Raw genomic sequence first — 20,429 nt, forward strand, 5'->3', positions numbered from 1 at the left:
TTCACTGGCATATGTGTACAGCATCCATGTTACAGTGTTCCCACCACAAAATGGACAGCTTTGTGTTTCTGTTCAATAATTTTCTATAGTTCTCCTTTGGGACCTTGTCTTATGAGACATGACATCCTTTCTGTCACTTGCTCGCTGACCACCAGTATCACTGGTCTTTCCAATGCAAACTCACAGTTCTTTCCATTTCATCCAAGATACCTTTAAGCTTCCATCTCCTCTGTTTCTTAATTCCATCCCCATTTGAAGACCATAGTTATTTTCCACAGAGATTTCCAAATATATGTGTAACTTAAAATTTCTAGAGGATTCTAACTTATGAGTGTACTATCTATAACGCCTGGTAGATAGTAGTAGCTCCTCCTAGCGGATAGTAGAGCTCTAGTTGGACTTGGGTCTTGTGTAATGTGTGCTGTGTTGCCTGTTGTGGAACTCCCATGACGTTAAGTAGTTCCTGCTTTCTAGGCTTGCTGGACTAATGTGGAGTGGATATTAAAGCCTTTCCAGGCACCTTTACTCACTACCTAATTTGGCATGGTCAGTGGAGCAGATTGTGGTATTTAAAATAAGCTATTCAACATCTCTTTTATGGAATTCAGATATTTTATAGACTGCTCATTATTGAAATAGTAATGGTTTCTTGTTCTAGTCCTCTAATTAATTTATCCAGTCATTGTAGAATATATTCCTTCCATAGATGCTTAACCATTTTTTAGTTTTCTGGGGGATTGTGAGGGGAGGAGTAGCATGGACTAGGAACTCTGATATTTATTCAGTCAGACTAATTCTTCATATCTGAGACCAGATAATTGGTGGAGAGTTTCTAGAAGTATGATTTGTTCTTATACTATCCAATTTGGTTGAAAATGTTTTACATTAAAATCCATAATTCTTACCCAACTCAGAGAATTTGTCAATTTCACCCATTGGTATAAATAATTCCATGTCAACCATAAACATACTTAATAGAAAACATTTAATTAATGATTTAGCAGTCTTTTGCTTTCTTTTTATTTTTGTCAAAGACGATATCTATCTTTGATCTTTTTAGAGGGAGCATAAGAAATAGCAATCTGTTTATGTGATCATTTTTGTTCCTGTCAGTTTTTCCCATATCTAGCATCATTGATTTTTTTTTCGGGGGGGTGGGGGTAGGGGAAATAGTATTAGGAAGCTGAGTGATTATAATTGTGTCTCCTGAAACTTTTAATTATGGCCTGGCATTTAAATATAGTTAATTGGATAGCATATTTATATCAAATTAATTTTTAAGTACTTCCTTAACCAAATTTTTTGTTTTTGACCAAATAAATAGCAACAAATTTACCAAAATTTATCAAAAGCAAACCATTTAAACTATAAAAAGTTGGTGAGTAGTTGACTAATAGAATAAACGTTGTATATTTACTTTAAATGCAATATATTGCATAACATTTGTACAGTTACAATCGTCATGCAAGGAATGTAATTTGTAAGACATTTGAAGAAATCAGTACATTGTAGCCACCTTCATTGGTTATAGATTGGCATGAGTCCATTTGCTTCTGACTGCATTAGAAGTTAGAAGGGTAAAATGGAGGAGAATTAACTGGCTCGTAGAAGGTTTCAACTTGTGGCCCTATCTCATGCTTTAACACAGAAAATCATAAGCCTCTTGTTAATTTTCAGGTTCAGCCCAGAATAATTATTACAAGCATAAAGGTAATTATAGATCAGAGTGATCCCATAATTATTTTATAAATTTAATTTTGGAAATTTTAACATTTGCTGTATTTCCTGTTTTTAAACCTGATTTCTCTTTGTGGAAAGAACAGAGGGTATTTCTTTTGAAAGGGTATGCTTTTTAAAGATACTTAAAGTACATGTTTTTTAAAAATCACATTAATTGTTGGAGTACATTTCTTGGGGAGGTTTCATTTCAAAAAGCTGTTTTGATTTTTCTCATACGCCCATCCATATATTATTCAAAATCTAAAGGGACTAAAATGTTGGTTATATATCTGAATGATTTCTTTGTGTTGTATTTGAAGTACATTTGGAAATTTGATGTTTATAGGTGACATCTTTTAATTTTCACATGTGTTATTTATGTCCTATGAATATAGGATAAGGACCTCAAGAATTTGTTTTCAGTGCTTCTAAGTACATAAGCACCCTTATTTGTTCTAAAATTACATTATTTATGATAATAATTTTCTCATATTGTATTTCAATTTTAGGCTAAAAATCTTATAGAGAGATTTTTTAATCAACAAGTAGAAGTTCTAGGCAGACGTTCAGAGCCATTGCCTGAAATATACTATATTGAAGGTACTCTCCAAATGGTTTGGATTAATCGCTGCTTTCCAGGGTATGGAATGAATACCCTGAAACATCCAAGATGTCCTGAATGCTGTGGTATGTACTGAACTATAATTTCATGGTTTATACTTATGAACTCACTTTATAATGCCTAAACGAATGCCTATTATTTATTCTTACTGTCATATAGATATTTCTTTAGCTCATTTGAAGCAGTATTTGAAAAGACTATGTGAATCTGAAGACTGAAAGAAAAAAAGCTGGCTTAATTTCAGCCTTTGTATTAATATTTATGCTAAAGGGGTTGGTTGGAAGTGTTAGGCGGTGGCCTGGAAGGAAAAGCAAAGAATGTGAGTCAGAGCTACTTACCCTAACAGGAGCTGAGTGACATATTGTTTGGAATCAGTTATGGATGCGTTTACATTTGTGTAGTCTAGACTAGGTATATTTTTACCTTTTTTTTAAAATTTAAGTATGTGGAGTGTTTTATTACTAGTTGTTTTTTCTTACTTGATCCTAGCTCTAATGAGCCACTCTCTGGCTTTCATCTGTCTTTTTCTTATTATTGAAGAAAGTTCTACAGAGGCTATTTAGGATGAGTTAATTCATGGATTCCACATTTTCAAATTTTTATATTCAAAAGTTGAGTGAGGCAGTTAATCTTCAGTTTTAAAAGGCTTGCATATATCAACATCAATAAATTAGTACCATTATCATTTGGTCTTCTCTGTTTTTTTCTCTTTTCTGCGAGCTCGAGTGGGATCAAAATCTTTTTCCTATAATAGAGCACTAAATGTTCCTTTTGCTTTGTGTATTTAATCTGCTAGATTTTACTTTTAGGGTTTTTTTTTTTTTCTGGTTTAGTTTTCCTTAAAGGATATGAAGTTGACAAAATGTACTTGGAAAGTTATCTTAGGAAATAGGACACGGATTTCACAAACAAAACACTATAACATACATCAGCTTTGTAGCTGTTTTGATGATCTGTGATTATGTATATCACTTTATCACAGAAATGATGAAGAAAGCCTGGAAAACCAAACAGTAAAACCAGAACCTGATAGTTTAGCTGTCTAGTAAATGCATTTATATTTTCCCTTAATAAAGACCTAAGATAAATGAAAAAGTTTAAATGTTTGCATCTCATGAATTCCAAGGATTTTGGAATAATTAAACATAGCTCTTTCAAGTGAAATAATAGAACTGAACCCATGATAAGCACAAAAATTTTTACTACTAAAATTTTTTGCATTTATAAAATTTGGATAATAATATAGCTGTCAGATTCTCTCATTTTACCACGTAATTATAACATTCAGTCTGTTAAACGTTGTACTGTTTGATCCAGTTCATTAAGCAGTTATTTTATTCCTGACAACAGACCCCATGGGGGGTATGTAGTGAAACTTAAAAATCTCAAAAATTTTTCTCCCTACTATTTTGCTTTCCCAGAAATATGGCCTCTGCCCACAGAGTTTAGAGACACGGGAGATACATCCGTGGAACAGTTAGGGAACAAAAGCAGCAGGGGAGAGAGTGAGGAGATATGGAGCAGACTGAGATAAAGGTGGGTGGGCTACAGGGGGTGTGATTGAGATACCACCTGCCTTCAGGAGGATGTGAGACTGGAGGGGCTTTGAAGATGCAGCGGTAGCATTTACTCTCCAAGCTAGAGCTGGAAGGAGCAGCAGATTTCTGGGGGAGTTTTGTGTAACCGGGTGAGAGGACTGGTGGCACAGGAGCTGTGGCCTTGGCGGGGCTTACAGAGCAAAGTGGAAGAGTTCAACTTTAGCGTGCCAGCATGAGTCACGTCTTTGAATAGAGGAGAGAAATACAATGTTTTTTTAAAAATTTTATGGGATCATTATCATTGCCCAGTATACTTATTAACTAGTGATTTGCTAAATTTCATCTCATGCCATCATACAGTAAATATTTTAATTTAGAATTACCTTTATACTGTTATCATCTATCAGACAAATGAAGCAAGACTGAGCTTGCTTTCTGAATGGAGCACAGTCTAACGTGTCTATCATATATGGTGGTTATTGTCTATTTTTACGTGAAGCCATCAAAATTTATGAAGAGCGTATACTACCCAAAAGGACATTTAAATCATTCTTTGAGTTGGAAGGCATTATAAAATATAACACTAGTTGTAAGACAAAATTAACATTTTAAATGAGCTTAAAATCCTTTTGAGTATAAAATGTAATACTAGATAGCAGCAAATAAAGCATACAAGGGGACTTTGTAAAACCACTTATTTCCAAAATGAAGATGCTTCAAGTTTATGTTTAATAAAGAAGATTGATGAGGACATGAATGTTTGTTACATGAGACAAGATTACATACTTTTTTAGCAGTTGGTGAAGTGAGCAGTGGTGTTTTCTTCTCTTTTGGATGTCTTCTGCGAGTTTTACTTATAGATGACAGGTGAACACTGTCTATTAACTAGTGGAGACTTAACATTTTCACCTGTGTTCTCTTCCTCGTTTCTAATTTGCTTAGCATTTTAAATTAATTTTCACTCTAAATTACTTCTCTAGTTTTACATTTAGCATTTATTATATGCATGATTTGTCAATCATTTTGGCACTGAAAAGGATTCTAATTAAATTGGGAATTATAGATGTCTCATGATTTCATAAATTATATTGCAAAGATAATACAACCAAAGACCAGCTAGAGTATTCTGATAAAATTTTTTTAAAACAAAGATTCTGAAATAGGATTTCCTTGGTAATTTCTATAGTTTTTATTGTTTCTGTAAAACTCTGTATGTCTTGTTTTTATCTTTCTCCATTTTATTCTTATCACCTCAGAAAAACACGTGTATGTTAAATAACATTTTTTTGACACAATATCCACTTCACCTTCTTTTTTTTCCTCTTTAAACTATGGTAGTGGTCTTAAAAATCTGATGTATATCAAAATTACCTACAGATTTTCTCAAAAATAAGTCAAGGTATGTGAAGCAGACATCTGCATCTGTCATAGGCATTTTAGGTGATGCTGAAACAAGTAGAAGTTTGAGATTCCTGGGTATCAGCAGTGGTATGGCAATACCTGGTAAAGTGCTTACCATACCCTTAGCTTTGGTGTGGTAATACCTCGGGGAAGTGCTTGGGTAGTAGCCCTGGAAAGGCAGTATCTAGGTAAGAGAACTTTCCTTCTACTGGGAAACATTACTTTTCACTGACTGTTGCAAATCCAATGTATAGTTCAATAATAGTTTATGCAATATCATTAATTTCTGTTGCCTTCTTTATACATAAGATTTGCTGTTATACATTCAAACTTTTGGGAATTCCAGGAAGACTCAAGCAAGGAGCTCTTTGATAGTGATATAGTGTCTGTGTGAGCAGTCAGAAATAATTAGATTACAGGTTAGAGTATTCAAACATCTTGAGATGATTTTATTAATAAAGCGATTTTATTAATAAAGTCCTGTGTACCTTTGTTCTTCATGTAGTGAAAGTGAATTGTTTAATAGGTACAGTTGTTTTTAATAAGATGTTTTAGATTCTGAAATTTATTCTGCTAAGACATGCAACCCTCAACCTTTGTTTTAATTTTAAATCCAAAAACCAAAAAACAAGCTGATATTGACAAAACACAATCGAAGGCAAGAAGTCTCACCACATACACAGCATTACATGATGATAAAAGGATAGATCTACCAAAGTAGATATAATAATAAAATACTGCTAAATTTGTGATTACTTAGTAAATAACATAGGTTTTAAATACATAAAACAAAAATTGTCAGAGAGGTAATGCCAAGCCATATAGAAGAACAATGAAATTGGACCCAGTCAAAAAATCACCTCCAGATGTATTATAGATGTAAATACATGAAGAAAAACTATAAATATTTTAGAATATCATGTAGGAAATTATCATCATATCTTTAGGATCAAAAAAAAAAAGATTTTCCAAAACACAAAAGTCCTAAGTTTAATAAAAAATGAGTGATATTTTTTTCTACTAAGTTAAGTATTTCTGTTTATCAAGACAGTGCAGAGAGAGAAAAGATAATCCACAAAATGAGAAAATTGTAGTGGATATAACCAACAAAAGATTAGTACTCAGAACATGTAAATTAAAAAATTGAAAACAATTTTTAAAAATGGGAAAAGATTTGAACAAGTGTACTTCACAAAAGAGTAATTCCACATGATCAATGGATACCTGAAAATATATTCAAACTTTCTGTCATCAGGGAAATGTAAAGACAGAATGAGATCCTACTGCACAACTCTGAGATGGGCAGATGTGAGCAGCCCTGACTGACTAGGTGCTGGAGAGGGTGCGGGGCCCCACAGCCTGCCTGCCCCAGGGGACGTCCTGCCACTTTGGAACACAGCGTGGCGGGGCGGTGACTGCGGTGCGCACCCTGTGACTCGCATTCAGCTCTTACGGAAGGAAGTTTCATCCCAGCCTGTTTCCTAATAGCCCCAAACCAGAGACAGCCCAAATGTCCACTAATGGTAAAACGTATGAATAAACCGTGATCTGTTCCTACAATGGAATGCTTTACAGGAGTGACGGTGAACGAGTGGGGGTCACAATCCTGTGGATCCATTTTATAAACATGGTCTGGGAAAGAAGCTGACCGCCGCAGAGTCCACGTAACAGGCAGGGCTGACCTCTGTTGTAGAGATTCATTCGTGAGTGCCCAGACTCTCATGCAACCCGAGGAGATTAGTACACCCAACAGAAGAGTGCTGGCGTCTGCAGGAACGGAGGGAGCGTGACTGAAGGGGGCAGAGGAGGAATTGGGGGGGGAAGCCAGATTTCTGTGTGATGGCTTACACTGTTTCTGGACAGGTTTCATCATGTTGTGCAGTTATGTCTTTTTTTCTCTCTCCATGGGTTATATTTCATAATAGAATGTGAAAATATTGAGTTTTCCCCTGAAGCTTGAACACCATTGTTAGAGGTGAAGGAAAAAAACTTGTGTGTCTCCTCTAATAGTTCCAACTTATCGTTTCTGTTTAGTGTCACTTGATCTATGTCTTCATAAATTTATAATTTTAATAGAGCTATTAGAAGTGGCTCGTTCAATGATAATGAGATTATTATGACTTATCTGTTAACCATTCAGTTATAAACATAGTTCTGTTTTACTCTGCTGCCTTCATACTAGTTTTATTTATTTAAAATGGCTAACTAAAAATTATTTTTCAGCATTTTGTTTATGTTGACCTTTAGATGATTTCCTATTTTTACTACTATAATAAAGGTGATTTACAATTACATTTAGCTTTTATTTTTTGAGTTATTTCCTTGTATGAATTTACAGGGATGTGATAACTGATTTTTAAAAAGTGAGCATTTTGACTCAGATATTTTTGGTATATTTTATTTCAGATTAAGATGTTCATCCTATCTTAACCTTTCTCACAATACAGGTGTAATTAGACTTGTTGGAACTACTTTTATTGGACTCTGAGCATCACTTCCTGAACAATAAAAAGCGGACTTTAATTTTTTTATTATTTTTAACTTTTTATTTAAATTCAGTTTGCCAACATAGGGTATAACACCCAGTGCTCATCCCATCAGGTGCCCTCCTTAGTGCCCTCACCCTCCTGCCCTTCTGCAACCTTTGTTTGTTTCCCAAAGCCATAGAAAGTAAGGCCTGTGTCCCTCATGTCGCTAAAATCCTCCATTAATTGGATTGCAAGGAAGACTTCACCCAAAAAGTGACTCTTGAGTTGAGCCCTGTGTGATAAGAAGCAGGTCATGGCAGAGATCTGTGAACTGAGTTTTCTTGGCAGAGAGAAAACACAATTGGGATTTTATCTGATAGGGATTGCATTGAATCTATAGGTTGCTTTGGGTAGTATTACTATTTTTATCTTAATGGTTTTAAGTCATCTAATCCAATAATACAGATGTCTTTCCTATTATTTACATCTAATTTGATTTCTTTCAGCAGTGTTGTGTAATTGTCAGTGTACAGGTCTTCTACCTCCTTATTTAAATTTATTTCTGAATATTTTCTGATGCTATTGTAAATTATTTTTAAATTTCCTCTTGAATTGTTCATTGCTAATTTATAGAAATGCAACTGTTTGTATTAATGTGCAACTTTGCTAAATTTATTAGATTCTTATGAATTTTTTTAGAGTCATAGGATTATGTCACCTGTGAACAGAAATAATTTTCTTCTTCAGTTTCAGTTGGATTCCTTTGCTTTTCTTTTTCATATCAGATTATACATATTTATATGTTGAATATAAATGGCAAATGTGGATGTCTCTGTTGGTTTTGATCTTGGGGAAGCTTCAGTCTTTCATTGTTGAACATGGTGTTACCCAAGAGTTTTTCACATATGGCCTTCAATATGGTTAGGAACTCTTCTTCTATCCATAGTTGATTATCTTTGCCATGAATGTGTGTCAACATTGGGAAAATGGTTTTTCTGTGTCTGTTGAGATGAGCATGTGTTGGGTTATTTTCTCCCTTTATTCTGCTAATGTGTATTATTACATTGGTCAAGTTTTCATATGTTGAGTCATTCTTGCATTCTGGGAATAAAACCAACTTGGCCATGTGTATGATCCTTTAATAAGTTGCTGAATTTGGTTGCTTTTATTTTGTTGAGGATTTTTGCATCTATACTCATAAGGGATATTGAACTATATTTTTCTTATAGTGTCTTCGTCTGGGTAATTCTAGCCTTATTAGACTTAGGAGGTTTTCCCTCATCTACAAACTGTGGATTAGTTTGAAAAAAAAAATTTGTGTTACTTTTTGAAGTTGGTAGAATTCACCAGTGAAGCCATATGATCCTAGGCTATTCCTTCTGGGCAAGTTTTTGATTACTGATCCACTATCTTTTTTCTTTTTTAAGATTTCACTTATTTATTCATGAGAGAGACACAGAGAGAGATTGGCAGAGACACAGGCAGAGGGAGAAGCAGGCTCCATGCAGGGAGCCTGATGTGGGACTTCATCCCGGGTCTCCAGGATCACGCCCTGGGCTGAAGGCAGGCACCAAACCACTGAGCCACCCAGGGATCCCCCTGATCCACTATATTAATAGTTACATATCTATTCGGATTTTTTATTTCTTTATGTGTCATTTTTAGTGGATGGTGTGCTTCTAGAAATTTGCCTGTTTCATCTAGGTTATTCGGTTTATTGGTACACAGTTATTCATAATATAGTTTATATAATGTGTAAAATCAGTAGTGATATTCCTACATTCCCTAATACTGTGATTTTAGTGTTTTGAGTCTTCTCTCATTTAATCTTAGTCTACCTGAAGTGGTCAACTTTGTGCATCTTTTCAAAAGAACCAACTTTTTTTTTGTTGATATTTCTCTATTGTATATATTATATGTATACATATATAATTTATGTATTAACCTCACCTTTCATCTTTATTATTTCCTTCATTCTGCTGGCTTTGTGCTCAGTTTGTTCCACTTTCCCTAGTTCCTTAAGCTAAATGAGTTTATTAATTTGAGATCCTGCTGCTTTTTTTATGTATGTGTTTAGAGTTATAAGTAACACTCTTAGCACTCATTTTGCTGCACCCTATAAGCTTTTTGGTATATTAGGTTTTCATTATTATCTATCTCATAGTATTTATTTTCTTTGTGTTCATTAGTTGATACATTGATTAATAATATACTGTTTGATTTCCAGGTATTTGTGAATTTTCCAGTGTTCTTAATTTACTTATTTTTAGCTTAATTCTGTTGGGATCAGAAAAGATACTTCATTGATTTCAATCTTTTAAAATTTATTAACTTCTTTTTTTTTTTTTTTTTTTTTTTTGTCACCCAGCAATGTAGTCTGTAGTGGAGAATGTCCCGTGTGCATTTGATAAAAATATGTATTTAGCTACTTTGATGCAGGCTTCTATGTATGGCTCTTGAGTCCTATTGGTTTATAGTTTTGTTCAAGCCCTGTATTGATTTTTTGTTTGGTTGTTACTATTAAAAGTGGGGTTTTCAAGTCGTTATTTTGTATAACTCTTTTTCCATTCAATTCTGTCATTTTGCTTTAATATTTTGGGACTATTTTATTAGGTGCAGTGCACAAATGTTTATAATTGTTGTGTCTTTATGATGAACTGACATTTTCCTTCATCAATGTGTAATGTCTCATCTTTTTATTTTGTAACAGTTTTTGTTTGTCCATTTTGTCTGATATTAGGATATCCAACCCAACTTTCACTTGGTTATTTGCGTATAGTAACTTTTTCTGTTTTTGTTTTTTCCACTTTCAGCCAGCCTATCTGCATCTTAGATCTATTTGAGTCTCTTGTGGATAACATGTAGTCACATAATTTTTTATCTGCTCTGCCAGTATCTATCTTTTGATTAAAGAAGTTAATTTACTTACATTTAAAGTTATTACTTATAAGGAGGGGCTTCAGGGTTTCTTTTTTTTTTTTTTTTTTGATACATGTTTCCTGTATTTCTTAAAACTTTTTTTGTACTTTATCTCTTCCATTCATGCCTTCTTTTCTGTTAAGTTGATTTATTATGGTGACACTTTTGATTCCCTTATTTCCTTTGTATGTATAGCATACTCTCTGATTACAACGGGGATGACATATGACAACCTAATTTTATGACAGTCTAATTTTAACTGATACCAACTTAAATTTATTCAAATATAAAAGCTGTACACCCCCTTCAAATTATTTGTGTCCTAAATTGTATCTTTAATACTGTATACCTCCAAACAGAGATATATAATTATTTTTATGCATTCACCTCCTAAATCCTTTGGAAAAGAAAAAAAGTGATTATAAATCAAAATAATTATAATAATACCTACATTTATACTCCTCATGTATTTACCTTTACCAGAGATCTTTATATTGTCACCTGGCTTTGAGTTTTTTTTCTAGCATTCTTTCATTTCTACCAGGACTCACGTTAGCATTTCTTATAGGGCAAGTATAGTGGTAATGAACTCCCTCAGCTTTTCTTTCTCTGGAAATAGCTTAATTTCTCCCTCATTTTTGAGGGGCATAATTACCAGATACAGAATTTTCAGATAATTTTTTTTCCTTTTAGCTCTTTAAGTATATCATGTGACTTTCTTCTGGCCTACAAGATTTCTCCTGATAAATTAGCTGATAGTCTTATGTAGGACCTCATGTACATGATGAGTTGCTTATGTATTGGTTCTTTCAATAATTTTCTATACTGTTACCTTTCAACAGTTTGGTTTTAATGTGTGTCAGCATGGGTCTCTTGAGTTTGTTCTACTTGGATTTGTTAAGTTCTTTCATTTGTAAATTGATGCATTTCTTTAAGTTTTTTACCATTATTTTATTGTCTTTCCCTTCTCCTTCTGGGATTCCCATAATTTCAACTTCCAGGTGTCCTGCAAGTCCTTCTGATTCTATTCATTTTTCTTTATTTTTCTTTCTATAACTTAGACTTGATAATTTCAATTGTCCTATCTTCAGATTCACTGATTCTTTCTTATATGTACTTATATCTGCTGTTCAACTCCTCTAATCAGTTTTTATTTCACTTACTGTGTTTCAGCTACAAAATTTGTTTCCTTTTTATGATTTATATTTTTTATTGTTATTCATGTTTTTTCTCGTATACCATCTTCCTCTGTCTTTTGTTCTTTGTAATCTTTTAAGCCTTTTAAACATAGGATAGTTTTTTCTAGTAAGTCTGAATTCTAGGCTTCCCTCAAGAATGACTTCTATCAGTTTATGATGTTCCTTTAAGGGCACATGATTTTTTTTGTGTTTGTTTCTTGCATGTTTTTTCTTTTTTAATTGAGCATTGGAATATTATAATGTATAGTCCTACAAGTCTGTCCCCAGCCTCCCCTCTGCAACTTTGGGCATCAGTCGTAAGCCCCATGCTGTTAACCTGGGCTTCTCATCAAGCGGCTGTAGATTGGAGGTTCCAACAACTTCCTTAGGTTTGATTAATATACTAGAGTAGCTCACAGAACTCAGGGACAACTATTATTTTATGTTTATTAATTTATTAAAGGATGTGATAAAAGATCTGAATCAGCAGCCAGATGAAAAGATATTTAGGATAAGGACCTGAAGAAAACAAGCTTCTGTCCATGTTGAGCTTGCAGCCTACCTTAGTAGCACAAGAAAGCATTCTGAGTACACAAGTGTGGAAGCTCGTAAAAGAAAAAGATCAAAAAGTTGTTCTCATAGGTTTTTATAGAGGTTTCATTACATAGTCAGGTTTTTCCCTTTCACCACTTTGAATATATCATGTCACTCTCTTCTGGCCTGCAAAGTTTCTGCTGAAAAATCAACTGGAGGTTTTATGGGGTTTCCCTTGTACCTAATTATCTGCTTCTCTCTTGCTGCTTTTAAAATTCTCTTTGTCTTTAATCTTTACCATGTTAATTATTATGTGTCATAGTGTGGATTTCCTTGAATTCATCTTGTAGGGAGAGCTCTGTCCTTCCTGAACCCAGGTGTCTCTTTCCTTTCCCAGGTTAGGGAAGTTTTCATCTATTATTTCTTCAAATGTGTTTTCTCCTCTATCTCTTTATCTTCGCCTCCTGGGCCCCTTGTAATGCAAGTTTGTTCACTGGATATTGTTTCAAGAGATCTTCTAACCTATCCTCATTTTTTAAACACCTTTTTTTCCTTTTTCCTTTTTTTTTTTTTTTTTTTTTTTTTTTTTGCTGTTCAGCTTGGGTGCTTTCCAGTTACCCTGTCTTCCAAATTGCTGATTTGTCTGCATCTGCTACTCTGCTGATTCCCTCCAGTATATTTTTCATTTCAGTTATTGTATTCTTTTTAAAGTGTATTTATTTTTTTAGTAATCTGCACCCAACATGGAGCTTGAACTCATGACCCCAAGATCAAGAGTTGCATACTTCTCTGACTGAACTACCCAGGTGCCCCACATTTCAGTTATTGTATTTCTCAACTCTGTTAGATTCTTTATTATATTTTCTTTTTGTTGACGTTTTCACTGAGTTCTTATACTCTTCTCTCCAACCCAGTAAGCATCTTTATGATCATTACTGTAAATTTTTTACCAGGCATACTTCTTATCTCTGTTTCATTGTTTTTTCCTGAAGATTTGTCTTTTTCTTTCTTTTTAGAGTAAATTCTCATCCTCTCATTTTGCTTGACTTTTTGTGTTTCTGGGAATTAGGTGGAATAGGTACTTCTCCTAAACTTGAAAGAATGGTCTTGTGTATGGTCATTCCCTCTGTGGGTTGTGTGTGTACCTGCTGACTGTGGCTGGCATGGCTGGGGGTGCTATGGTGTGGTGACTAGAGCTGAAGTTGGTGTGGGTCAGGTGGTCTTAGGGCTGTGCATGCAGAGAATACCCCGTCAGGACACCTGAAATATATGGAAGCCAGTGGGTCCTGGGTTGTTCTGTGCCAGAGGTGCCCTGATTGGGTGGCCGGAGTTAAGGTGGAGTGTAGACCAGGAGTTATGGTGTGCTTTACGCAGGGACAGGTGGAGTTGAGGTGGGGCATGGATGGTGGGCTTGGGGCGTGGGGTCACCCTGACAGGAAGGACAGCTGTTGCTCTGGTTCTTTCTTAAATATGTTTAAGGATCTTAATTTTTTTCCCCCTTTGCTCCTTTTCCACATCTCTACTCAACTGCCAAAGAATACTTTTCCCTTTTATTCTTTTTCCCTCCTCAAAAAAAAAAAAATATGCTTCTTGAATATTTTGGAGATTTTCAAAATATAATTTGGTACTGATTTAATCTACGGTGGTGAATTAACATACTCTGTGTTAATTTAATCCATATATTTATAGTTATTTTATTGGAAACGTGTATATCCTCCAGTTATTGAGTGTATTGGTTTATAAATACCAGTAATGTCCATCTATTTGATAATGTATGTTTGTTAATATATCTTATATTCACATGGATTTTTTGTTTTCTGTGAATCTTTGTTGTCATTTACCAAGATAAAATAGTTAAAATTCTCAAATACTGATTTTTAAAAATAATTCTCTGACATTAATAAAACTACTCCAGATTTTTATTTGTGTGATTTTTTTCTAGCCTTTTCACTTCGAGTTTTTTTGTTTGTTTGTTTGTTTTTGTTTGTTTTTTAGAGAGAGAAAGAGAGAATGAGCAGGGGGACGGGCAGAGGGAGAGAGAATCTCAAGCAGATATGGACATGGAGCCCAGCTCAGAGCTCGATCTCATGACCCTGAGACGATAACCTGAGCCAAAACCAAGAGTCAGACGCTTACCTGACTGAGCCACCCAGGGGCCCTAACCTTTTCATTGAAGTAATTAATGTGTGTCTCTTATATAAGGAATGATAACTAAGTCTTCAAGTTTTAATCCTTTTTCGACAGTGTCTTTTAATCCATTTAATCTATGGCTCGCTTTAAGTATACTGTAATATGCTGTATTATTCACTTAAGTATAGTGTTTTTATCAGTTTCAAAGGTATTAAGAGGTGAGATGTAGACAGTATCGTTTTGAGGGACATAATTGAACACACTATAATCTGCCTTTTAGCCCTCAAATATTTTTGACTATACCACTTTGAGATACATTCCCCCTGTCCCAACTAATCTCATCTAAATATTAGTTCAAAAGTTCCAAATTATCATTATATAAGTTACCCAAATTATGTATGGTTGTAACTCCAGGCATAATTCATCTTGGGGTAACATTTCTCTCTTCTGTGGACATTTGAACTTAGAAAAAAAAATATATATACTTCCAAAATAAAATGGTGGGATAGGCATAAGGTAGACATTACTGTTTTGAAAAGGGAGAAGCTGGCAGAAAGGGGTCAACAAGTTTGAAACTCAGGAGGGAAAATTCTGTTAAATTTCAGGGCTTTGGAATAGACCTGTGTAGCTCCGTCCTCTTCCCATGGGAGTCACAGAGGCACTAACTCCGTGGAGTCTCCATTGTCCCAGATTCCAGGCCTGTGGCTTTGCTGGGTCAGCCTCTGGGCGGGGGACATATTCATGTCAGTCATTCTTTTTTATTGAAGGGTAGCATGTGTTTGAAGATAATAATGCAGCCCATTTCCTGCTTGTTGTAAACATTTGGAAATCTAACAGCCCTCTTTAATCTTATCTTGTCGGTATCCCCTTTAGTCCAAGTTAGCCATGTTTCTGCTGTGAAACATTCTCAAAAACTGGCAGATCTGTGTATGTCCTGGGTATTCACACCATTCATCAAGACAGACAGGTTTTGTGGAGACCCAGATCTTTCCAGAATAACTATGTATCGATTCCAGATTTCTTCTAGGATAGTTGAGTGGATCTATGAGTCACAGACCTAATTTCAGTAGCAAAAGTTTATCTAGCCATACCATCATTCTCTCCAGAGCTTGCTTTTAAGCAAGTGAATTCTCCAGTTTTAGCATCTTTTGCAAGGTGGATAGGCTAAGAACCTTTCAAATCATCAGGTGCTGACTCTGTTTTGCTTCTCAGTGCAATCTTCAATTGATCTGTTTTCTCCTGCATTTTACTATAAATAACAAGGCAAAACCATAGTACACCTTTTATTTTGTTTTGTTAGGCAATATTTTTTTGTCTTCTGTTTTTTGCTAAAAATTCAATTTTTTTAATATACAAGGCTATTCAGGTTATCTTTTGGGGGGCAGCATTTTGATAATTTGTATCCTTTAATACCCTAGTATTCCTTTAGTGGCACCTCACAGATGTTCACATGTTGTGTTTTCATCTTTATTTATGTCAAAATGTTCATTTCTCTTTTGATTCTCCTTCCAGCAATCAGTTACTTAGAAGTGTGTTTAATTTCTAAATGTTATGGGAATTCCCAGAAGTCTTTCTTCTATTGAATCCTCATTTAATTCAGTTGTTGTTAGAGAGCATACTTTACATGATTTGAATACTTCTTAGGTTTATTGACATGTTTTATGGCCCAGCAAATGGTATATTTTGGTAAATGAACCATTTGTACTTCAGAAGAATATGTATTTTTATTTCATTGGGTAGAATGTTCTCTAAATATCAAATAGGTCACTTTGGTTGTTTATGTTATTTGAATTTCCTATATCCTTTTTTTTTAAAGATTTCATTTATTTATTTTATTTATTTATGAGAGAGACAGAGTAGAGTGAGAGAGAGAGAGGCAGAGACACAGGCAGAGGGAGGAGCAGGCTCCATGCAGGGAGCCCGATGTGGGACTCGATCCCAGGTCTCAGGATCATGCCCTGGGCTGAAGGTGGTGCTAAACCGCTGAGCCACTCAGGCTGCCTGAATTTCCTATATCGTTATTCATTTTCTGTTTATTAGTTATTTTGAGAGGGGTATTTACCTGTCTTAGTAAAGTGAATTGTCTGTTTCTCTTTATAGTTCTATCAATATTTTTTTCATTTCTTTTGAAAGTTCTGCTCTTTGGTACATAAATGGGTAAGGTATTATAGCCTTCTGTTTATATTAATACTCTTATCACCATAAAGTAATTCCTTATAATGCTCTTTCCCCTGTAGTAGTTTGTCTAATGTTAACATTGCCAAATAAGTATTAAAGATTTCTTTTTATTAGTGTTGACGTGGTTTATCAGTTCAGTGTGTGTATAAATATATATATGTATATATATATATACACACACACACGTATACATGTATGTATACACACACACACATATATATATATATACGTATATATATATATATATATAGAGAGAGAGAGAGAGAGAGAGAGAGAGAGAAATCAAGAATTGGACGCTTAAGCACTGAGCCACCCAGGTGCCCCAACATCCATTTTAGTTTTACATGTATCACAAATCTCACACCACATTGTTACTATTTTTATTAGCTGATTATCTTTTATGAGGATGTAAACAATAAGAAAATCTTATGTATTTGTTTTTACCCATATAATTACCATTTTCAGTGCTGTTCCTTCTTCACATAGACCCACGTCCATCCGTCCATCCGCAGTTGATTTCCAATGGCCTGAAGGACTTTATTTACTCTGCTGTTGAAAAAACTTCATCTTCTTAATATTTCATTTTCTTCATTTGAGCTATTTTGTTTACTGGATATAGAAATCTAGGTTGACCGTTTTTCTGTTCTTTATACATTTTCCTAGTGTTGCCGTGTCTTGTAATTTGAATTGTTTCCACTGGGAAGTGTGCTGTCATCTCAGTGTTGTCAATGATGTCTTTCTGAGCATCCTTTGAAGAGTTTCTCTTTGTCCCTGCTTGTACGAATGTGCATATGTTGGGCCTTGGTTCAGTTTCTTCATGATTCTTGTACTGGGAGTCTGGCTCTGAGTGTGTTGGATCTGTGGACACCCAGTGCTCTTCAAATTGACATTTTTGGCATGGAAAATTATTCTGCTTTATTTATTGAAATAGTTTTTAAGTACCCCTTCTCCTTTAGAGACTCCTTTAGAGACCCTTGTCCTTTAGAGCTTGACTGACATTTTCTCATGGCTTTTTTATTGATCTCTTCATAAAGTTTTCTGTGTGTTTTATCCTGGAGTTCCAATTGTTGCCTCTTCACACTTCCTTGTCTTTTCTTTGGCAGTGTCATATTGGCTGCTAAGCCTGTCCTGTGTACATTTTCATCTCACACATCTCGGTTTTGACCTGCAGGTAATCTAAACACTTTTTTTTATCTTCCATGTATTAAGTCTTGAACTTAATGGAATATTGCTATATAATTGTTTTAATGTTCTTTTCTGCTAGTTCTCACATGTTTGTTCATAGGTCATGGCAATTTATTTTTCTTTTTATTATGAGTCATATTTTCTTGCCTGTCATACAGTTAATTTTTCACTGAATGCCAGACATTATGCATATTTTGTTGTTGTTGAATATTTTTGTATTTCTGTATTTTTATGTTAGTTTTGTTCTGCCATAGAGAAGTTGTTTTGACCATTTCTGATCTTGCTTTTAAGGTTTATTAGGCTGAACCAGAGTTCAGTCTAGGCTAGTTATTCTCTGTATTGCAACAGTTTCTGTTGACTAAGGCCATGTGCCTATCTATCATTCATGAGGGTTTCCATACTGACTCATGGTAATACTGTGCACTGAAACCAGCGCTGCATGAGTACTGGGTACTATTACATTAGAGTGTGGTGATGGAATCTAAAAGCTCATGTCCTAAGAAAACAGTGGAAAGCTGTGTGTTTTAGGACTAGCCCCAGAAGTCACCTTGTGTCACTTTTGCCATACAGAGGTCTAATCAGGTTCAGAGGGAGGTGACACAGTCTCTGGTGTTCAACAAGGTCACAATTTAAGAATGTATAAGATGGGATATATTGTGTTTGCCATCTTTGGAAAAGTCCTCTGTATATCCATTTACATTTTAGAATCAGCTGGTCAATTTCCATTTTCAGTAAGTGTGATAGAATTATGATTTGGAGAGAATGTGGCTTTTTATTCATGAGCTATTTTATTTTTTTCATCATTATTATGGTATTATTGACAAATTGTATAAGATGTACAACCTGATGTTTTGATAATGTGTGCATTGTGAAATCACCGCCACAATCAAGCTAATTAACATATCCATCAGCCTCCCATTATCTCCCATAGGTACCACTTTGTGTGTGTGTGTGTGTGTGTGTGTGTGTGTGTGTGTGTGTGTGGTGGAATCACTTACTATCCATCCCTTCAGTAAATTTCAAGTATGCAATTCAATATTATTAATTATAGTTACATTGCTATATTTTGATCTCTAGAAATTAGTTCATCCTACATAACTGATGCTATTAATATCTCCTCATTTCTCCTACCAGCCCCTCACAACCACCATTCTCCTCTCTGCTCCTTTGAGTTGGACTATTTTAGATTCTGCATGCAAGTGAAATCATGCGATATTTGTCTTGGTATATCTGCTTTATTTCAGTTAGCATAATGTCTTCTACGTTCATCCATGCTGATATGAATAGCAGAATTTCCTTTTTTTTTAAAGGCTGGACAGTATTCCATTGTACATATAAATCACATTTTCTTTATTCTTTTATTCATGGGTGGGCATTTAGGTTGTTTCCATATTTTGACAAAATATTTGCAAACCATGTATTTGCTAAGGGGCTAATACCCAAAATATATAAGGAACTCCTACAACTCAATAGCATAAAAACAAGTAACCCAATTAAAAAACAGGCAAATGACCTGAATAGACATGCAAATGGCCAACAGGTATATGGAAAGGTATTCAAAATCACCAGGGAAATGAAAATCAAAACCACAATGAGATATCATGTTATTACCAGTAAGACAAAAAATAGTCACAAATATTGGTGAGGATGTGGAAAAAAGAAACTCCTGTGCACCATCGGCAGGAATGTAAATTGCTATAGCTATTATTATGGAAACCAGTGTAGAGGTATCTTGGTTCCTTTAGGGCTTCTTAAATTTCTCATCAATATTTTGTCATTTTCAGTGAGAATGCCTTACACATTTTTTACTCTATGTTAAGTTGGACTTTTTAATTTAATTTTCAATTGCTGATTGTTAAAAAACTGGAAATTTATTTTGTATGTAGGATTTATTTCCTATGACCTACTAAACTTAGTTATAGCAGATAATTTGTAGACCTCTATGATTTGCTATGTAAACAATCATAGTTCAGCAAATAAAGTATTACTTATTCCTGTCAATCTTTGTGCCCCCTATTTCTTCTTTTCCTCTTTCAGGGGCCTTGAATAAATATTTAATTTAAATTATGAGAATGAATATGCTTTTCTTGTTTCTAATCTTAGGAAGAAGACATGCAGTATTTCACCTTGAAGTATGATACTAGCTGTAGGGTTTGTTTTTTACATGTCCTTTATCAGATTAAGAAATTCCTATTTATTCTTAGTTTATGAGTTATTATAGATGAGAATTGGATTTTGTCAGCTGTTTTTCTGCATTTATTAAAATAAAAGCATGAACTATATTTAATCTTTAAAAATATTTATTGAACTTTACATTCCTTGGACAAACTCCACTTCATCATTACATATTGTCAGATGTAACGTACTAATATTTTAAGGAATTGTATTTATATTACGTGTTTTATTATAATTTATTTCTCAGTTTTAGTAATCAAGGATATTCTGGCCATTAAAAACAAGTTGGCAGTGTTCTTTCTCTGTATTCTGAAAAGTTTTATATATGTGTGTATGTATAGTACATATATATATTACATGTGTTTGTGTATATGTGATATAT

General features: G+C 34.3%; 1 protein-coding gene across 1 annotated transcript in view; it reads left to right on the top strand.

The window, feature by feature from the left end:
• ZPBP (zona pellucida binding protein) overlaps positions 1 to 20,429 on the top strand; it is an 88,859-nt gene that overhangs the window by 50,110 nt on the left and 18,320 nt on the right. Inside the window, exon 7 of the mRNA XM_072757402.1 lies at positions 2,229 to 2,406. Within this exon, the coding sequence (XP_072613503.1) occupies positions 2,229 to 2,406 (178 nt within the window). The remainder of the gene's footprint in view (positions 1 to 2,228; positions 2,407 to 20,429) is intronic.

Source organism: Vulpes vulpes, chromosome 5 (assembly GCF_048418805.1).
Source record: "Vulpes vulpes isolate BD-2025 chromosome 5, VulVul3, whole genome shotgun sequence".
Classification (NCBI taxonomy): domain Eukaryota; kingdom Metazoa; phylum Chordata; class Mammalia; order Carnivora; family Canidae; genus Vulpes; species Vulpes vulpes.